Source organism: Tachypleus tridentatus, chromosome 10 (genome assembly GCF_004210375.1).
Source record: "Tachypleus tridentatus isolate NWPU-2018 chromosome 10, ASM421037v1, whole genome shotgun sequence".
Classification (NCBI taxonomy): domain Eukaryota; kingdom Metazoa; phylum Arthropoda; class Merostomata; order Xiphosura; family Limulidae; genus Tachypleus; species Tachypleus tridentatus.
Genome location: NC_134834.1, coordinates 158,823,092 through 158,846,071, shown reverse-complemented (window position 1 = coordinate 158,846,071; position 22,980 = coordinate 158,823,092). Strand labels below are relative to the sequence as shown.

At 36.0% G+C, this 22,980-nt stretch overlaps 1 protein-coding gene across 4 annotated transcripts in view; it reads left to right on the top strand.

Annotated features, from left to right (window-relative positions):
• LOC143230753 (dachshund homolog 1-like) overlaps nt 1–22,980 on the top strand; it is a 117,125-nt gene that overhangs the window by 28,259 nt on the left and 65,886 nt on the right. Inside the window, exon 1 of one of the 4 annotated variants that reach the window (XM_076464862.1) lies at nt 11,943–13,172. The exons of 2 other annotated variants lie outside the window; for them this stretch is intronic. In XM_076464862.1, the coding sequence (XP_076320977.1) occupies nt 12,340–13,172 (833 nt within the window). In that variant the 5' untranslated portion in view covers nt 11,943–12,339. Of the gene's footprint in view, nt 1–11,942; nt 13,173–22,980 lie in introns of those variants that run through there. One more of the 4 variants, XM_076464863.1, reaches the window with a different exon arrangement.

The following is a 22,980-nucleotide window of genomic DNA, read 5'->3' as shown; positions in this document are numbered from 1 at the left end:
AATTAAATTTTTAAGAAAGAAAAATACTGATTGGCTGTTGAGTTAGTGGTGGCATGGTTACTCTCGAGAGTCAATTTATTTTACAGTGATTATAAAAACTCTCTAGGCAGAATAGGAAATAAGTGAATCGCAGGAAGTTGTTTACAATAACCAGGAAACGCTAGTTTAGCGAAGATTTTTAAAGGCGAATAAAATGTTTCAAAACAAAGTGTGTTTTTTGTATAAGACTAGTGATGGTATAAACTGCAGAAACTAATTGATGGGAGTATACACTGCAGAGAACAGAAAACATCTAGTGAAAGTGTAAGCTACAGAGACAGAAGACAAAGGATGGGAGTTTAAACTATAAATAAAATGCAAAAGACAAGTGATACGAGTACAAATCGCAATTAATGGGAATATAAGCGGCATGAGCGAAACCGGAAACTAATCTTGATTCCAGAACGGTCCTTAACACGGCTTTAAAGTTTTTGTAATTTTATATCCTAATGTACAATGATATTTGAGTAGTCAATATATTATCAGGTGGCTGACATACAATATTTCGAGTATTTTTGTGTAGGAGACGTAGCTTTATTAATGAACAGGTTTGTGGTATATTGGAGAACAACTGAAATACGTCTTTTATTTCTTTGATTTAGTAAAACACATCTTGGAGCTTATATTGAACTTATAATGAAAGTTCTTGTGATATTTGTATATATTTATCTTAGAAATGCAGAATAAAATAATTTCCTTTTGTAACCCTTCTTATTTACACCATACACTAAGAACACCTATGTTAAGTACGTAGAGCTTTCTTTGGTCAAATTCACTTGTTGAGCACAATATGGCGAAACCCACTGATAAGGGGTGAAACACAACTCCCCTATAGTTTATTCGTTGTTCGTAACTTATGCTCGGCTCACTGAATGTAGTCGAAACACTATTCACATAAACCATTTGTCATAATAACAGTTGTTGTGGTATGTACACCTTTTTACAAGCCAGTGAAGATTTATTGCAATTGCACTATTAAGCCCATTACTTGCACAAAATTACAACTGTTCCGTTATCCTATTCTTACATATTTATTTGTTTATATTGATTTCTTCTTTTTACAAGTCAACGCTGCTATTTGGTTAAGATTAACCACATGGGCAGCTGGCAGTGTTGACTGGTTAGACTCCTTCTGATCAACATTATAAATTAGTAATGACTATGCCTGAATATTGGACTCTCTGACATGGTGTGTTTCATAAGTTGTAGTCCAAGCTGACAAATATTGCATTAAAAATCTAAACTATAAAACACTATTCTATTCCTGTAGGTAAAACCAAGCTTGGCATAACAATTAAGATATCGAATATGGAATCCCAAATTATCTAGTTCAAGACGTTGAGCTATCAGCTGTGGATGCATTACAACCATTGATTTGCATATCAGAATTAAGTGTAACTATCGTTTAGTCTACTGTGTGTATGATGTGTCATTTAGGTGAACAAGCAAACAAAATATCCTGTGTAAGCAAACATGAAAAATGGTGTTTTCTCCAACAACATTTATTCTCAGGTCTTTACAATACAAACCAGATTGATGTATGTGGAAAACTAGCTGCAGTGCCCGTCGATTGGATGTGGGAACTAAAAACTCGTTTGTAAGAAAGGATAAGAAATTATGTTTCTGTTTTTTCTTAACACAATAAACAGTAAAAGCGCAATAAAAATATCTAAAGGTAACAATACTAAAGAAAAAGATTTACTGTTTTCAATAATTTTAACAGTAGTGGTTACAATGTTCATTCTGATGAGGGATAGCATAACACTGGTAGTTACTCCAAAATAAGATGAGGAGTCCACCCCACCTTCCATCTTCTTCAGATAATACTCTATCACTGTGTTTAGTGCTGATTGATCAAGAAATGTAGAAACGTATAGGGAAGAGATTCATAAAAACACATATACATTTATTTATATAGATTTTATGGTACTGACATCTGTTGCTCTATAAATTGATGACAATTGTTCCATCGAAATTTAAGATGCTGCTTTTATTTTATGTTTTATTCTGCTTGTTTTCCTGCACGCACACAGTTACTATTAACCTGTTTGACGTAGTTGAGGTTAAGTTGATGTAAAAGAAATACATGTATGATTAAGACAAGAACAACGTTTCTAGACGCGGAGTTTTGCTCTTCCCCCGGTGGCTGGCTCAGTAGTGAGGTTGGGGGGGGTTAAATACTAAAGTCAAGTTTCGATACCCGAAATAGGCAAAGCCTAGATCGTCCATTGTGTATCTTTTAGATTAGTAAAAGCAACAGAAAAAAAATCATTTTCTTAGTATGTCTTAATTACGTAGACTTCGTTGGGGACATCATGATGTAGCTGTAGCGCAATAAGGGATTTCAACTGGTTACATTATTGTTAGTTTAGACTTTTGATCACAATGCTTTGTTATTACAGGAGGACTCGACTGCCAGTTAACACAACAGTTTATTTTCATCAGCACATAACATCTTAACCTGCTTTACCTTCCAGGTTCAGTAGAATATAACGCAATTTACACGACAGGCGAGCGATGGTCAGAGGTCAACGGTGGGAGTATCAGTAAGAAGGCTACAGAAAAAAAAAATATTACAGAAATTCAACATATTCAGAGCTGAGATCTGTTCCTCATATCAGACCCATGGTTCTAAGTCCGTGTTCTGCAGATCCTTTGGGATAGGTGGGTATTGAGTAGGTAGTCCTTTACAATATAGATCGAGTTTCCAGCATCACAGTTAAAGAAAATATATATTTTGTTAGAAAATTCCAGGAACTTAATTCTTATTCATTTCAGGGCTGCTTTTGTCTTTTTGGAATCTCCTTCCGAGGCAGTCCTCTCTGAGAATGAGTCTTCGTGAAGTGGTCAATGAGAAAAAAAAAATTAAACACAGTATGCTACATCAAACACCAATGTTAGAAAGCATTTCCTTATTTATGTTTTTTTCTAGGCATACAAAATAGTTCTCCTAGGAAGGAACTAACTTGGATCTTTCCAGTGTGGCATTTTCGACTTATTTCATTACATGTGATAGATGATGTAGTATCGAAAATAGTCACCAAATCGATAACTTCCATTCACTTAGGCTTTTGTGATGATCAAGAGTTAAAACCATAATAGCACGAGCGAAACGACCAGTTCCTTTCTGCAGTGTATCGTCCCTTGCAGTTTTATTGCCACAATAGTAGACGTTTTACAATATGTCCTCTAATTCTCCCGACTGTTGCCTGTCTTCCATTTAGTCCACTAACAGTCACCGGGAGTAACTCGCGACGTTGGTTTACATTAGGCTCGTAAAACCGGAGTAAGCACGCGCTATTAGTGTTACAACAGAAGATCGGATGACCGTTTCTTAGCTTCGTGTCGTGGGATTAAGTGGTTTACGGAATGCCATTCGTCACGGAAATAGCGTGGGTTCCTTGTGTCGCCGTAGCAGTTCTATAAGAACTCTGTTTGTGTGATTTTTGTTTACCAGGATAGCGTTTTTATACTGAGAATTAACTCGTCACGGTTAGGCATATGATGAATTGAAGGAAGATTACACAGGCAATGAGTTGGGCCGAGTGTTGGAATAACAGACAAGTAAGTGGTAATATTAGAGGATCATACAGATAAATAGAAGGCTTCTTAAAGGAACAACATGAATGGACTAATGGGCGGATAAACAGATGGAGAGTTAGACAAACAGACGGAATAAAATAGATGAATGGGCTGATGGATCAATTGACCAGTATTACAACATAATATACCGTTGGAGATTCGAATAATTCCGGCCCGGCACGGCCACGTGGTTAAGGCACGCGACTCGTAACCTGAGGGTCGCGGATTCGATTCTCCGTCACACCAAATGTGTACCCCTTTCAGACGTGGGGGCTGTATAATGTGACGGTCAATCCCACTGTTTGTTGGTAAAAGAGTAGCTCAAGAGTTGGCGGTGGGTGGTGATGACTAGCTGCTTTCTCTCTAGCTTTACGCTGCTAAATTAGGGACGGATATCACAGGTAGCACTCGAATAGCTTTGCGCAAAATTAAAAACAAATCAAACAAACCAATCGAATAATTCTTTTTTTTTTCTAATTCGAATAGAAAGAGAGAGGAAAAAAAAAGAACCTTAAATTTAACTTTGTCACAATTGTTTATTTTTAACTGACTTAAGATATTTCAGTATAATTTCAAAATGTTTCCGTAAGTTTAACTCCAGAGGATCAACGTAAAATTAACTTCTTTAGTCTTATGTGTTTTTTTAAAGCTTTTCGACGGATATAAGCAATTTATTGAAAATACTGTTCTTGAAAGAACTTCCTGTCATTCCAGGGCTACCGTGACCTGGTGGTTAGAGCACTTGGCTTACAATCTGAGGTTCGATGGTAAGAGTGTAGCCCAAGAGTTGGCGTATTTAGGTAGGGGCTCAGCTCCAGGGCCAGTGGTTTTAATGGGGCCCGTTGATAATTTTATTCTATGTAAAATTATATAGGATGTAGGGGTCACAAAACTTATTAGCCCCTGGGCGGGCGGTGTTGACTAGCTGCCTAAATTAAGGACGAAGCTCAAAATAAAACAAACCTTTCAGCCGAGGAAGTGTTAAAATGTTACGGTCAGTCCCACTATTCGTTGTAAAAGAGATTAGGTAATGTTGACTATCGTGTCAAAATTAGGAATAACTAACACAGACAGCCCTCGTAGCTTTACATGAAATTCAAAAACAAACAAACAAATTCGTCATCTCATTTGACACAAGTACATAAATATACAATAAACTGTAACATACTTTAAATAACTGCTTTAAGAAAAATCTAAACCAGAAGAAATTTCTCAGTTCTCTATCGCACTACATCATACATGATAAAATTATACCTAAGTATCCCTCCTCCGTTAAAATATACTTTAAGTGTAGAAACAGATCACCTGCTGCTAGACTTTAAATATAAGCATCATTTCATTAATTTCTTATAAAAATTATTGATTAGGATATTTATGTGTTATGAATTACTCAAATAGATGTATCGCGATGTTTGTTTCTGAGTTTCGCGCAAAGATATACGAGAGCTATTTGCGCCAGCTGTCCCTAATTTAGCAGAATAAGACTGGAGGAAAGGCAGCTGGTCATCACCACCCACCGCCAACTCTTGGGATACTCTTTTACCAACGAATAGTGGGATTGACCTCACATTATAACGCCCCACGACTGAAAAAGCGAGCATGTTTGGTGCGACGGGGATTCGAACCCGCGACCTTCAGATTACGAGTCGAACGCCTTAACCCACCTGGCCATGCCGGTCCCATGTGTTGCGATATATGAAACTATTTGTCATGCTAAGGCTGTAAATACCAAACTAAACAAAGTATATTTCTATACAAAATGCTATGCATACTACACTATCATCAGTTATAAACCGTCTAGCATTTAGCAGACGCGATGGTGTATTATAGCAGTGTGATAAATAACAATAACAGTACAGGGAGAACAAAGAGGACTTTGATAGAGTCTGACTCTCCACGATCCTGACAAGGATCTAGATCCCGATTCAGACAATGATTATTTTTTCGTGTGACAAACTATTCTTGTCAACAATATCTGACTTATAAATCGCAATACTCGCAGTTATAATTTTGCTGCGGGTTCGAATCCTTGTCCCACCAAAATGCTCGCCCTTTCAGCCGTGGGGACGTTATAAGTGACTTTCATTTCTACTATTCGTTGCTAAAAGAATAGCCCAAAAGCTGGCGGTGAGTGGTGATGACTAGCTTCCTTCCCTCTGGTATTTCACTACTAAATTAGCGACTGTTAGCGAAGATAGCCCACGTGTAGCTTGGTGCGAAATTTTAAAACAAAACAAAACTATATTTAATTTGATTTTACAGGCGTGTTAACTTACAGAAAGATAAAAAAATTGAAATTTCGATTTTACGAAATCTTGATTCAGCGTGTTCCGTACGTTAAGATGGACGACTGTGGTCTTTAGCATGTTTTGTTCAGCGTGCTTTGTTTAAACGCTAGAATGAAAACTTTGAGGCAATTCCAATTAAATTGTCCTCATCTAGTTAGTATTATATTTCTAAATAACGATGTTTGTGTATAATAAACACTTAATGCAAAGGGTAAATATTTCGTAGTGAATCTGGTAGAAATGGCCAGGTGGTTAGACACTCGACTCGTAATCCGAGGGTCGCTGGTTCGAACCCCCTTCACACCACGGCTGAAAGGGCGAAATAATGTGACGGTCAATCCCGCTATTCGTTGGTAAAAGAGTAGTCTAAGTTTGGAGGTAAGTTAGTGACGAGTAACTGTTTCCCTCTAGTCTTTCACTGTTAAATTAGAGACGGCTAGTAGAAATAGCCCTCGTGTAGCTTTGTGCGAAATTCAAAAACCAAACCAAGCGCATATGAAGGGGTAAGTGAAATATAAAATATACGAAATTTTAATTTAACTTTCATTTATATGCAGTTGTTATAACATTCACTTTAAGGGAAAAAGGAAGTTTATTTTTGTAATGCAAGTTTATTGTAAAAAGCAAAATGTGGATATCACCTTCAGGTTTTATCTCCATCAGCGTATGTTTCTCACTCATAAATCTAATTGTGTCCCCATTTTTGATCAGTATAATCAGAGCTTCCGTTTCGTTTGTTTGTTTTTAATTTCACGCAAAACTACACGAGGGTTATCTGCACTAGCCGTCCTTAATTTAGCAGTGTAAGACTAGAGGGAAGGCAGCTAGTCATCACTATCCACCGTCAACTCTTAGGCTACTCTTTTACCAACGAATAGTGGGATTGATCGTAGCATTATAACGCTCCCACGGCTGAAAGGGCGAGCATGTTTGGCGCGACGGGGATTCCAACCTGCGAACCTCAGATTACGAACGAGCGCCTCAACCACCTGGCCATGCCGGATCTTCCGTTTCGTAATATGAAAAGGGGTACTTTACAGAGTACGTGTGCCAATTTAATAAAATTCATTTCGGAACGAAACTTCAATAATATACATCTTTAACGTACAGTAACAATGCACACGTCATCTTATTTTTATAATACATTTACTGACAACTTTCATCAGAAGATTCTGTCGCGCGATAGATTGTTGAAAGACTAATAACCAAGTTGTTTTTAAAATTCTTGATACTTAAAATTTTAGCGCTATAATCGAGATATTTTGTACCAGGTGATGCAGGTAACCCGCTAATTCGAGTAGTTTGTTCTACAGTAAAGTATCTTTTGTTGCTTCAGATATGGAGAAGTTTGAAGAATGGTTCTTGTTCTATAGGTTCTGATGCTTACCAAACACGAACAGATGGCCAGAGAATTCTTATCACCATCGCTGTTCCATTAACTCGCTATTCAACACAAGAACATAAACAGCTTATCAGAACGAGCTCTTTAGAAGTCTCAAGAACCTAAGTGCATCAGTCACTACGGTAATATATACATGTATCTTTAAACGTTTATTTAAGAAAAATGTTGTCACAATTTTCACTGTTTAAAGTGTGTTAATGCACGTAACTGCTCATCAACTTTTCAGTTAAGAGAGGCTTAACTAAGTACGACTTTTGCACTGTTACTTTTAATATTTCACAACCTATAGATGGCGGTAATCTCGGACACTTAATGAAGCATACGAAGCCTTTTTTTGTTTTTTGTTAATCTAGTTCATTTTCTGAGATAATTAATTACATTTTAGTGAAATGGTCCTGATAGCAGTAATAGAGACAGCCTTTTCTTATTCAACCCATCAAGTGTCATTCAGTAATAATTGCCAAGTTTTCCGTTTGTCAAAAGCAGGAAACAGCGTCATATTTCGTGCTACCAATCTGAACACCAGAGAAACCGTTGTAGCAGTCATGTAGGAAAATGAACGACGTTACCTGAGGAAATTGTCGGTCTTGGACCTGGTCGTTTGAGGAAATGAAAGCGTGACCGACAGGCTTTCAAAGCTGCTGACAATTATGATATTTGATTGAATTTCTGGAAGGACGAGAATGTTGAAAAATTTCGTTAGGGCTAGACTCGTATCCTGTTTTTCAAGCAACTGATTGTTTACCTTCAGTTGGACATGCAAATTTCCTCACCATTTAGTTATCATTCACGTGATTTTTACCATGTTCGTGTTCGTGTATAATAGCTGAGATTTATTTTAACTCACCAGTGTAGGCAGCGTAGGTGATATATTGTGTGCTAGGGTTCATTTCTACAGCAAAAACTATGTTTCTTAATCTTTTTTTCTTCGCTGATATTTACTGACCTCATTTGTACCTTTTTTTTTACTTTACTGGCACTTGCAAACATGCCTATATGTCACTAAAATATTAATTAACTCCTTCGTTTTTTATTACCAGTAATATATCAGGTTTAAAGAATCATATACATATATACAGGGTATTTTATACAATTTTCCGCATCGTCTAAACGTTCGACAGACAAATTCGTGAAGTTTCTAGGCTGACTTTCTATAGAAAGGATTCTAGGAGTCAAAACCCCTCATATCTCCTCCGAACTCTTCACAATTACAGAGAATGTTGTTTACTTATTAAATTTCGAAGGTTGTTTATTAATCTTCTGTGTTTTTGCTGTCACTTTAATTTTGTTTGAACAGCCCCCCGGTGGCGCAGCGGTATGTCTGTGGGTTAACAACGTTAGAATCCGCGTTTTAATACCCACAATGGGTAGAACACAGATAGCCCATTGCGTAGCTTTGTGCTTAATTACAAACAACTTACCTGAACGTTTTCCATGTGGTTCAACCACACGCACGTGCGTATTGTGCACCTCCAGCAAATGTACTTCTGCTTGTTTGTGTTTGGTTACTGATTCTATTTTGTAGTAGATACAGTCTTTCTGAGCATCATTTGCACGGTTAATGTTATTTATATCAGAAACGTGATAATCATAGTTCTTTTTATCTGATATGCGTTTAGTGTATTTGTGGTATGTCATCGTTACTAACAAGCCTATATAAAGAATGTATCTAAAGGTTTTCTATCTCATAAAATATATTATATTGTATTTCCATTCTAATGAGTAACAGAGAACCGAAGAAAACATAGCAAATACTGTTCATATTTTAGTATCCCTTTATAACAACTTTGTATGTGCGTGAGAAACAATATATTTGCGAATGTGGCTCCATCTATTGGTAATTATAAACTTTTAGTAGCAAATTGTGTCGGTATTTACGTACTTTTGGAAACGTGTTGTTATTTTGTAAACTTTTAAGTTAAACAGTTATTATATTTTCGGTATACAGTTATACTATAAATGATAAAACTGTTGAATATAAAATAAGAGAGTTGTTTGAATCACGTTATAATGACAATTAACATTAATGTAAGATCACATCATGTAGGTATAAAATGAATAATATTTGGAAAATAGGACATTAAAAGTCTATATTGAAAAGCGCTTAATTAAAGTTAAAAAAAAGTTTATTTGTCTATAAATATGTTCCTTGGCACCGTGTGTAAAGTGAAAATAATAGCGTGCTGACATTTGATTAAGGAACAGTCCATATATGTGTGTATATAGCATAAGGTTCATTGTATGTATGTATGCCTAAGGCCCGGCATGGCCAGGTGGGTTAAGGCGTGCGAAGCGTAATCCGAGGATCGCGGGTTCGCATCCCCGTCGCGCCAAACATTCTCGTTCTTTTAGCCGTGGGGGCGTTATAATGTTACGATCAATCCCACTATTCGTTGGTAAAAGAGTAGCCCAAGAGTTGGCGGTGGGTGATGATGACTATCTGCCTTCCCTCTAGTCTTACACTGCAAAATTAGGGACGGCTAGCGCAGATAGCCCTCGAACAATTATGTAACTATCAGACAAGAAGACAATTTGTTCACCGTAGAAATGGTTGAAATGGCCTTGTGAAATGTATATGTTAATGTAATAGAACGGTTTATAGCAGTTTAATACGTCACTGATCATGAGTTTTGGTTCCAGTAAATATCCGAGAGCATGTGAAGATCGCTTGGTCAATCGAACTTTGTGACCTTATCGATTGACAACCATTCTCTACTTATTGCACAATGACAATGTGACTTGGACCAGTTTGTGATTAGAAGCTTTTCATTTTCAAGAATAACACTTGGAAAGAATGTATTGTACCAATATTAGTTCTGATATGTAAAGCAAAACTCGACAGAGGAACAAACAAACAAGAATATCCAAACTGTGCCAAGACATCTGTCCAGAAAAAGTGGTCAGTGATACTAATCTATACTGATTTTAAATATACTTGCTATCTGTTTCCCAAAAATCTGATAACGCAATACATAACTCAAACATGTTTTATATCATTACGTATATTTATATATATATAATGAGTAGTATAGAATACAAAATATAGTTAACTAACACGTTCAAAATAAATCAGATTATCGAATACTCCAGTGGACTTTGCTTCTTTATTTTGAGTTTTAAGAGAATTCTTGAAAACAAAAAGAATTTGTTGTTTATGAAGTACAAAATTGGTACAAAAATTCTGATATCATGGACAGGCAATCGATTCGCAATCTGAAGGGTTGCGAGTTCGAATCCCCGTCCCACCAAACATACTCGCCCTTTCAGACGTGAGGGCTTTATACTGTGACTGTGAATTCCACTATTTATCGGTAAAAGCGAAGCCCAAGAGATGGTGAGGACTAGTTGCTTTTCTTATAGTCTTTTTCTGAACGTAACACGTTTTAATTTTGACCAGTGGCGTAAGTACATCACCACTGATTTTAACAGTTGTTTATTGTTAAGTGAGAGGAGAAGGAGATCTTTGAATAAAATAGATGAAATTGTATTTGTTTAAAACATCCTGGAATAGTATTTAACAAGTGGTCATGTGTTTGAAGGCGGAAGTTCTCGTCTGTAAAAGATAGGCCTCACCTCAGATTAACATTTGCCGTCGAACATTTTTCGGAGCAGTATCCACATAATTCAAGTACGTACACGTCTATATCAACCGGCAACATTACCATACTGCTGTAGAAATAAACACAGTGATTTGTGTGCGACTTTTCCCAGAACTTGTATGAATGTACATGACAAACTTGGAAACGGTTTATTGTAGAAGCCTCGAGTTTTGTAGAAATTTTTGCACTGTTGCGTTTGTGTGTCTGGAAGTAGTTTAAAAACTGTTTATTGTACAAACCTCAGGCTTTGTAGAGATTTCTGCACTGTTGCGTTTGTTTGTCCGAAACTAGTTCTAAAACAGTACAAGTTTCAATTTTTATGTGAAGGTTTTTGCATTATTACCTTTGTTCATCTGTAACTGGCTCAAGATGTACACAGTTGTATTACTCTACATTGTATATTTAGAACTTTACTTGACACTTAGAACATTTAAGAGCTAAAACTAGTTCGCAAATGTTCATTGAGCATTTATTTTTTGCCGAGACTTTCATGGAAAAAAACTTGATGATTTGATTGCATACCTAACTGGTACTTATGCCAGCTAATTACGTTTAACTTGCGTGTTTTAGTACAGTAAAATAGCCTCCAGGGGTGGGAGGAACACAACTATATTAGCATATTGAAATATATCATTAAAACCTTGCTATTACCATAGCTAATGTATTAGGCCGATCTTTTTTCTATTTTATCACATGGTAACTTAGATAGCGAAGAACATCTGGAGTGTTTCAAGAATAAAGTCAGAGGGTTCCGCTAGTATTTGAAAAATATAGAGAGAGCGCTGCTCCTGGGTTTTATGACCTGGAACTTTATCAAAAGAAATTTTAATGACCATTACTTTTTGTTTCTTGTTTTCTTCTGTTATGTGTATCATGGGTATTCTGTATAAGGAGCACGGTGCCTCTGGGTCAATCAGATATATATTTTCTACAAAAATGTTCTGGACTGCTTGTATGGTTACAATCTATAGTAAATGTGAGTACAGTAACAGCTGAAGTGCAGAGTCTTAAAATGTGGTTGCTCAGCATTTGAAATTATAGGAAGCTATTCACTGCAGATCAGAGTGTATGTTAGCTAGCCTCACTCTATAAAGCGTGAACCCTGGAAAACAATGGTGAAATACAATTGTTCTTTCACCAAGGAGCGAGCTCCAGGATGAGTCTCAAAACACTGCCGATAATAGGAATGAGGCCCTCTTGGGAGATCTATGTTTATCACGGATTGTCATTCGCTGGATGCTATGACGTTTCCTCGTTGCTTATTGTGTGAGTGGTAGTTTCACCGAGTCACTGGCTACTGAGGCCGCTCGACTCGAGAGGAACGCTTCAGAGGGAACAGAGCGTGCCCCGCGTGCGCAAATAGACATCCGTATCGCCAGTTGTTGAATATCTGTTGTCTCTAGAAGAAAACGCGCTGTACGTATTCCAAATGGAAACGACTGTTTTGGACAGAGGATCTACCTCACACATGCTTACCTCTAACTGCATTAGTATTAAGAGTCCTGAGGATCTTTTGGAGACTCTTGGCCGGACAAATGGACATTTTGGACATCATGAAAGTGACGTGGATGGAGCAGGAAATCGATCAAGCTGCATTAGCTCGGGGCATTCCTCAAGCTCTCCCCGCTCGGAATCCCCCAGCCAACGGTCTCATGAATCCACGGTTGATAACCATCAGGGACAGTCGGGAATAGGAAGTCTAAACGAGTCACCACTAAGTCTAATAACGTCCCAGGCGACCTCATCTCCGACGCGTCCATATACTACCAGCTCATCTAGCCGGGTCGACACAACTCTGATACAATCACGTCACACTCACAAACTAGGGTTAGAGTCTTTAAATGTCCCGTGTACCACACAGTTACTGTCTCGCGGTGGTACCCCACCTGCCTTGTCAGCGTACGGCGGGAGTCTCTTGGAACGCCCGACACACACGGGTTCTCCGCCGGGGATACCTGCCGAATCAGTACATGAGTGTCGCCTGATCGATTACCGAGGAGCCAAAGTGGCCGCTTTCAGGGTAAATAACGACTATCTGCTTTGTCTCCCACAAGCCTTTGAACTGTTTCTAAAACACCTAGTTGGTGGGCTGCATACTGTCTACACCAAACTGAAACGGTTGGACATTACCCCGATCGTGTGTAACGTAGAACAGGTGAGGATCTTACGAGGACTGGGAGCCATCCAACCCGGCGTGAACCGTTGTAAGCTACTGCCCTGTAAAGACTTTGATACTCTGTACAAGGACTGTATTACAGCCAGGTAATTTAACAAGAGAGATTTGTTATTAAATTTTTGTTATAAAATTTCCCCCTTAAATGGTAGATACAAAATTTTCATTCTTTCTCCTGTAATAAGTACAACAATCGTGTCTAGTATATGTATGTATCAGTATTCCCGTAATTTCAGTCTTTTATAACTTGTTGCATATTACATATACAACATCCATTCAATTTGCAACAATGACGTTGTAACACATTTTTACACAACTTACACCAGCTAAACAATGTTGAATATAATATTGTTTCTACGAGTTTTGTTGTGGAAACGTCCACGAAACGGATTATGATAACTAGCAAAATGTGGAAGCAACTGGTTTCTTATCTTCCGAACCTTAAGTTTACACGTGGTTTTATGTTAATAATTATAACATCTAAAAAACTGTAGCCAGTGTGTGTATAAAGATAACCAAAAATAACTACACAGTTGTTACTGTTTTCTTAGTTACTCTGCAACACACGTATTTTTGGCCACCACTGTACCTGTAAAGGGTGTCACAAACTGTTACATATATATATCTCAGTTCAAATACTTTTCTAACGTTTCGCTGTATTATATCTGAAAGGTTACTTTTAGTATACTGTGATAAACGCAGTAATAAACTTGTCTTTCAGGCCCGGCATGACTAGATGATTAGGACGCTCAACTCTTAATCTGCGGGTCGCGGGTTCGAATCCCTGTCCCACCAAACATGTTCGCCCTTTCAGCCGTAGGAGCGTTATAATGTGATGGTCAATCCCACTATTCGTTGGTAAAAGAGTAGCCCAAGACTTGGCGGTGGGTGGTGATGACTGTCTTTCCTCTACTCTTACATTGCTAAATTAGGGGCGACCAGCGCAGATAACCATCGTGTAGCTTTGCGTGTTATTGAAAATCAAACAAACGAACTTGTATTTCTTACCATCTTAAGTATCAAAGATAACCTCTAGTGATGAAAAGTACTTACCCGTCCAAATCAGTGTTTTCATTTATTTAGTATTTATTATGTATCGCTAAGGCAGGCATGATTACTTTCATGGCAACCCGGTCTCAGCTCTCACGAGACGTTGCAGTGGAGAGCACGTTGTACCAGCTGTATGCATTGGATTCAGACACACTTTTACACCTTATCAACGGCTCTCAGAACTTAGTCAGAAATAATTTTTTTCTTTTTTATTTTGTGTGTATATGTGTAAAGCATTTTACATGCAAAGTGTGAATGCATCACAAAGCAAAGTTATGATGTAATGTTATTATAGTTTGTTTTGCTCTTTCAAACGCCTCATTTCGAATAGCTCAAATCTTAATTGGAAGGCCTATAAAGTTAAAATTAGGAGTTAGCTCCTTGAGGTAGAAACAACTCAGAACATTATACAGTTTTGTGCTTAACAATAAACTTTTGTTTTTTTAATTTTTCTGTAAATTTTGAAATAGAGCGAGTTTTAAGTTTTAAAAATCTGTTATTTGTATTGTATTAACAATTAAATCCGTAGTCTTATATTTGGTGTTCAGTAGGAAGAGGCATTTATGTTATTTGCATGCATAATTATCAATTTGGCCAAATCATAGGCATGCTAGTAGTTTAGAAGATATACACAATATGGATACGGGTGATCAAAGGGAAGCTCTCTGGTTAACGCTTTAATAATCCTGAACTTTATCAAAAGAAGTAACCATAAGTTTTTAGTGTCCTTCTTATTCTTTCTTATTTATTTATTTTTTGCGGCATTAAATTAAACTGCGTAACTGTTGCGTCACCTCAGGTCAGTAAGAACTCGTTAAACCGAGGCACTGTATTTAGACAAAAGTATTAAAAATTATGCATTTTAATGTGAATAGGAATTCTGCTATACAATGTAATGAAATAATAATTGAAACCAAATCACCAATTAATAAAATTTAATGCTTACTTAGGCCTACAGATAAGTGTATACCGCTGCCAAAATAGAGACTAAATTGTATACATTTCTGGTTGTAGTTTTAATTCTAATTTCATTACTTTTTATAGCAGGATCTCCAGTTCATTTTAAAATTCATATTTTTCAATACATTTATTTGTTTACTGTTTATCGTACACGTGTATAAAGTATTTTCTTTATCTTTAGAAACTTTTGCATGTCTATCCATTGATAGGTAGCGCCATGGGTTGGGGAAGAAAAGTATTTAAGAACGTGCCTGATATATTTACCATTTATATTATACTTGTATATGTGTGTGTGATTGTGTATCGATTTGTATTGTTATGTCAAAAGTGAATACCCACAGACTAGTGAAGTACGCTGGAGAAATATTGTCGATAGTCCGAATCATCTAGGCGCTAGCCCCACTGACGTGATCGGGTAGGTAGGTAGTAGACGAAAAAGCTGATATTTTAGAAATTTCTTAATTGTTATACCAGAAATATTAGCAACATTTTTAGCGTATTATTAGTAGATATACGCATAATATATATCGTATCCGATATTCTGAATAGTGGGTTTTTCGCTCAGAAATTCGATAGGATAATTTTTTTGGGTCAATTATTTGGAATAATTGTCGATCTCTACTAATAAGTACTGCTGTTTATAAAATACAGCACTAGTGTTAATAAAATTGGACAATTTACTTGATTTAATCCCACCATTCTCTAACATGCGGCAATATAATTCAGCTTCGCTCAAAGAAAATCAGGCAACTTTGTATTGCTGGTGCACGTTTAGTTACACAGCAGTCTCAATGTAACTTTGTATTACTGGTGCACGTTTTGTTACACAGCGGTTTCAATGTAACTTGTATTACTGGTGCACGTCTTGTTACACAGCAGTCTCAATGTAACTTGTATTACTGGTGCACGTCTTGCTACACAGCAGTCTCAATGTAACTTTGTATTGCTGGTGCACGTTTTGTTACACAGCGGTTTCAATGTAACTTTGTATTACTGGTGCAAGTCTTACTACACAGCAGTCTCAATGTAACTTGTATTACTGGTGCACGTCTTGCTACACAGCAGTCTCAATGTAACTTGTATTACTGGTGCACGTCTTGCTACACAGCAGTCTCAATGTAACTTTGTATTGCTGGTGCACGTTTTGTTACACAGCGGTTTCAATGTAACTTTGTATTACTGGTGCACGTCTTGTTACACAGCAGTCTCAATGTAACTTAGTTATCTTAATGATGAATACTTATTAAACTTTCTGATTAATGATATATAAAGCAGAATCAAGTATAAAACAACAGACCAAATTGTGAAGCATGATGAGCCGGTCACTCTCAAGGTGGATCAAATATCAAAGACAACTCTCTTAGTTCTTTTTTAACCTGATCAGAATATCACTGACTTACATTAAACCATACATCTTTATCTTCGTTTTTAATACTTATTAAATAATTACATTAAACTAATGTTATATAGATGGAGCGTAATGTGAGCAATTTGCCATCTCTTACTAGTCATTATGATACTGTAATGCGAAGCAGCAAAGCTTCTCCAGTTTCATAATAAAACAATCCAGTTAGAAAAATTAATCGAATCCAGATAATATGTGAACTTTGAAAGTGAGTCCATTTCATAACTAAGTAAGCGAATGCAGAAGAATATAATTTAAAAAATAATTAGATAACCGTAAAATAATAGCTTCGTCCAACATGTCAGTTAGTCGCCGAAGAAAAACAGGCACTAAAATAACTTCGAGGTAGTTTCTTAATATTCTTTAAGGAACTGCTCATTTTTGGGTGTGCTGTTGTAAAAAAGATACCGTGTAGCAAATGAAAAAACATTACAGATAACGTCTTCTTTAATAAAATCTAATGTATGAGAAAAGAAAACCATTATTTCTACCATATTCGAAGATTCTTGGCTTTGCTAAGTTTTGGGGTTTATACGTTTTGTGATAAAAAATGTTTTTCAATCATTGGGAAACGGAACGAAGACTAAAAGCCTGGGGCAGATTTTAATGTCTTATTTGTGTAGTGCGGCTCACCTGCCGTGCAATAGAGCTATGCGGTAACAATGCCATACTGCACGGTGTTAACCGTACTTGTTACCCAGTCTCCCTTTGTTCTACATCGCAATACGCGTATCTTGATCGTGAAGGGGAGCGAATGAAAAGCACTTAACTCGTCTAGTACGGGAAAAAAATATGATGGAAAACAAATTCAAATAGTAATTATCATGGTGTATAATGTTGAACTTTCCAGGTTTATCCCCCAGTTGTGAGGAATTGTAAAACTTTGTAATCTGCTGTTTATAATGCATTAAGATAGAGCGCCTTTAGTCAAATAGAACATCAAATGTAATTGTACAATAGAATGTTGAAATGTAATAAATGAACCACTCATCTTAAAGAATTAGCATAACAACAATCACACCCAAAGGTGAAAATTATGGTGGAGATCTCACTCCACTGGAAGTTTATAATTCAGTTATCTCCACACACCGACAGCTATCGTGTATTGAATAGTTAGTGAACGAACATCTTGGGATATTTTATTTTGACAGTTGAACAGAGTAATGAAGAAGTCACACACCACAATATATTTGCAAGTTCCGCGCTGACTGTAATGTTTGCATTTCTATAGTCCGTCATTTTTATGTTCAGTCACAGGTCTAGCATGGTTTGATTGGTTAGAATGTTCGACTCGCAAGTTGCGAGTCGTGGGTTCGAATCTCATCATCTCACGCGCTTGCCGTTTGGCTTAGCTGATCCCCCGAGTGGGCAAAGCAGTAAGTTGACAGACTTACAACGCTAATATCCAAGGTTCGACTCCAGTGTTTCTTTGCTCCAAAACTAATTAACAACAATAATATTTCAGCTGTGGGGATACAAATAACGGTCAATCCTGTTGTTCGTTTCTAAGAGTATCCCGAGAGTTGTCGGTAGGTGTTTTAACTAACTGCCTTCCATCTGTTCTATTACTTTTAAATTGTGGACGGCTAGCGCAAATAGCTCTCGAGTAGCTTTGTACGAAATTCAACAACTTGACTGGTCTAGTTACAATAACTTGTTTGCACGTCATTAACCTTGCAAGAACTTATAAGAACCTCAACCTGAGTGAAAAAACCACTTTGTTGGCCGAGTACGCTAACCTCTAGGCCCCGTGTGATGTATTTCCTTTCATCACTAAAAAAAGTTAATGTTTGATAATTTTACTATAGTCCACTGGCGTAAGTAACATGAGATTTAAGATCAGTTTAAAGGTTTCAAGGTCTCGTCATAAACTGACCATGTGCCCGTCTGGAACCAAACTTCACCTCAAACTGTCCTCCTCCTTCTATAAATTATCTGCTCCTCAAACGAGGGGAGTTTTAAGATAAAATGATCGATCCTTTTTTCGTTTTCAATGAACGTACCCCATAATCTTAAAAACGCGTTTCTGGCGTGGAATTAACATTACGCACTGAAAAGCCACGATGAAATGGAAGTTGATTTTAGACTTTTCGATATTTCTTCTGGTTCACACAGAATGTAACACCTTAGGCTTCGTATGTGTTATATTATATTTACACATTTGTAATAAGTAATTACATTTCTACGAGTAAATATGATATTTACCTTAACTTTCTTCACCTTATTATTTTATATTGATACTTCTAGATCTTAATGATATTTATTAAAAATACTTTAATATATCTCCAATACCCAGTGATGTTCGTTCAAATGCTATACAACTCGTAGACCATAGATGGTAAAAACACCTTATATAATACACAGATATCAGTGATATTTATTCGAAAACAAATCAGATTAATATAACATAGATCCAAATCATATTTGTCAAAACAACATTTTCTGATAACATCTATTAAAACATGTAACTTACAAATCCCAGTAATACGTGTTAACACAGACACGTGATTTACAGATCCCAGTTCCTTATATAAAAGAAAAAATGAAACACGAATTAAGTGGTTTGGTAGAAAGTAAATTTTTGATATAGGATCAGTATGTGTAAGTTATGTTATTGTAGTTAATAAATTTGAGTCCTTCCTGGACTGTAGAAAGTCTAGTTTGCCCCTGAAAAAGAAAGATCCACATTTCGAAAGAGTTTGGGTTATAGAGTTTTTATTTGATTTATAATTATATTAGGATTCTACGGTTATAGGGTTTATATCTGATTTATAATTAGACTCCGATGTTACGATTATAGGGTTTCTGTTTGATTTATAATTAGACTAGGGTGTTACAGTTATAAGGTTTCTATTTGATTTATAATTAGACTAGGATGTTACGGTTATAAGATTTCTATTTGATTTATAATTAGACTAGGGTGTTACGGTTATAAGGTTTCTATTTGATTTATAATTACACTAGAGTGTTACGATTATAAGATTTCTATTTGATTTATAATTAGACTAGGGTGTTACGGTTATAAGGTTTCTATTTGATTTATAATTAGACTAGGGTGTTACAGTTATAAGGTTTCTATTTGATTTATAATTAGACTAGGATGTTACGGTTATAAGATTTCTATTTGATTTATAATTAGACTAGGGTGTTACGGTTATAAGGTTTCTATTTGATTTATAATTACACTAGAGTGTTACGATTATAAGATTTCTATTTGATTTATAATTAGACTAGGGTGTTACGGTTATAAGGTTTCTATCTGATTTATAATTAGACTAGGGTGTTACGGTTATAAGGTTTCTATTTGATTTATAATTAGACTAGGGTGTTACGATTATAAGATTTCTATTTGATTTATAATTAGACTAGGGTGTTACGGTTATAAGGTTTATATTTGATTTATAATTAGACTAGGATGTTACGGTTATAAGATTTCTATTTGATTTGTAATTAGACTAGGGTGTTACGGTTATAGGATTTCTATTTGATTTATAATTAGACTAGGGTGTTACGGTTATAAGGTTTCTATTTGATTTATAATTAGACTAGGATGTTACGGTTATAAGGTTTCTATTTGATTTATAATTAGACTCGGATGTTACGGTTATAGGGTTTTTATTTGATTATGAATTAGAACTCGGATGTTACGGTTATAAGGTTTTTATTTGATTATTAATTAGACTCGGATGTTACGGCTTGAATAAAGATATTGAATGCTAATCTTTATCTAGTGATTTTTTAATGAATTTATTTGAATTGTTTGTTTAGCGCGAAGCTACACTATCGGCTACTTGTACTATCTGTCTGCCACGGGGAAATGAACCCGTTGTAGGCTTATGAACTTGCCATTGACCGACAGATAAACGTCAAATAGTTTAAATAGGCTACGTCATGATAGAGAAATAAAAGGTTTGGATTTAATTATACATATGTGTCTATTTATTTAAATAAGCTCTATACCTTTCCTCGATGTTAAATAATAAAGTTATTTTAAATCAGAGATGAAGCCTGTAGTGCTTTGTAACAGGTTTAATGGTACTTCGAAGTAACATTTTTTTTTTTTTGCTATTTTAGTAATATTGAGTTGTCTTAATTTCCTATCAGTTTCTAAAGTAAAGCAGGCCATTCACTTCACAAACCTATAATTTCAAATAATACATAACACTTCATAATAGTGACTTGATATTCGCGTTTTCTACATTTAGTGTATTAAAACTGAGTCCAAGCGCAGCTGCACATGGCAAAACTTAGCTCTGATACCTCCCTCTAGTGGTCATGTGTAGGAGATAGAATGAGTCATGGAGTTGAAACATTGTGCGTAGTTGCTTGTCGCTCGTGGTTTTACAGAATAGTAAACATGATGACGTGAGTTTATGGCAGTGAAGAGCTTTACACACGATATTATGAACATGATCTGAGAACGTAGAGTGCGTTAAACGTGATAAAGCATCGCTCTAGTAATATATGTGATCAGTTGTTTCTGTAGTAATATAAAATGTTATATGGGATAACGTTTAATGTAGGGGAACTTGTGATGACGTGGTTCTATTCTATTATTAAATCATAAACGTGATAACATGTATATGTGGTGTTGTTAGATTATGTGCGTGACGACAAGATTTTGTCTTATTGTTCAATTATACACGTGAAAATGTGTTTGTCACGTATAAATGTAGTGTAATAATAACTTCCAATTGTTAGTAACATAAAGTGTTTGTTTTATTTTATGTAGTGCCTTTCTGAGAGTACGATTCGTCAAGTAATTGGAATTTAATGATGAACACTATGGAAAAATCAGAAATTGTTTTTCAATTATCTATTAAAACAAAGGGGAATTCTCAGTAACCGCGGCCCTTGAAGTTCTTTTAGACAGAGAGTAAATTAATCTATGAGACTTTTTCTCCCCCTTCTTTTTAGCTATATTTTTATACGACAGCAATACCAAGTTTGAGGTACGTGGATACCTGATTCGATTTTATTAGACATCAGGATCTCTACCAATCCCCCTTCAAATTGAAATTATTTTAAACGGGGTTATAGTAAATTAAGCTAGGAGAACTTTGGCGGGGTCAAATACGTCAGTCGAAAGGGTTTGATTTCGTGAGTCCAAAACTGTAATTTGATCTAAAAATCGGTCATGAGATGACGCAGCTGTGAGATATGCCGTAGCTAAAAACTAACAAAGCAAAAATATTCGGCCATGTGTCTTCTTCATTTTAATATGCAACTTCTGTTTTGTTCTATCATTTCTACGTGTTGCATTCTCGCATAAATTCTATTAAATACCTAACTTGTATTTTATCAATTCATTTGAACCTTTTATATAGAGAAATTTGCGGATTTTTTAAAATAAATGAAAATTGTTTTCATATTTTGAGAGCGTAGATCTTTAAATCGCTATTACAATATAAAGAATCTTTTGTAAGAGTAACAGACAACGAAATATTGAAGTTTATTATACCCTCTTTCCCATCCCAGTGGGACAGCGACAAGCCTGAAAGCTTATAACACTAATAACAATGTTTCGATTCCTGTGGTGAGATAATCCGTTTTGTAACTTTGCGCTTAACGATATACAAAATAAAATGTGTGTGTTTCTTTATAGCAAAGTCATATCAGACTATCTGCTGAGCCTACCGAGGGAAATCGAACCCCTGATTTTAGCGGTGTAAATCCGAAGACTTACCGCTGTCACAGTGGGGAACACAAAATAAAATAGTGTTAGTATATAGTGTAACACTAACGATGTTAAATATTGTAAGATTAAAAAATAAAACCATTAAATTCCTGAAAGAAATTCTAATTGCATTTTTTTTGTAGTACAGAAAGTCTACAATTGAAACGTTGTATTGTATAGTTTTAATCATTTAGATAACTTTAGAAACATATAACAAACGAGGAATTATGAACACAATAAATTAGCATGTATTTTCTACACACTGTTTATGTTTCATTCCGTGTAAACTTTTGACTCTACCATCCGAGGGTCGCGGGTTTGAATCCCCGTCACACCAAACATGTTCGCCCTTTCAGCCGTGGGGGCGCTATAATGTGCGGTTAATCCAACTAGTCGTTGGTAAAAGAGTAGCCCAAAAGTTTGCAGTGAGTGGTGATAACCAGCTGCCTTCCCGCTAGTTTCACACTGCTACATAAGGGACGGCTAGCGCAGATAGCCCTCTTGTAGCTTTGCGTGAAATTAAAAAAAAAAAAACACACAAATTTTGACTCAACCATTCTGAAAGGTTTTCTGGTGTTTTATTATAGGATATTAATATTTTAGGAAAAGTTATAATTACAACGTAATTCTTTAATCAACTAGATCGTTGATTTTAAATCATTTTAAATTTTCTTCTAGACTAGCAACAGTTTAGTTAGGCCTACACTGACGAAAATTATGCTTGACGAAGACTGAAACACTGAAGTCTCAAACTTGCACCGAATAAATCTTAGAAGTTAAACAACGTTTAGGAAATATCTTTTTA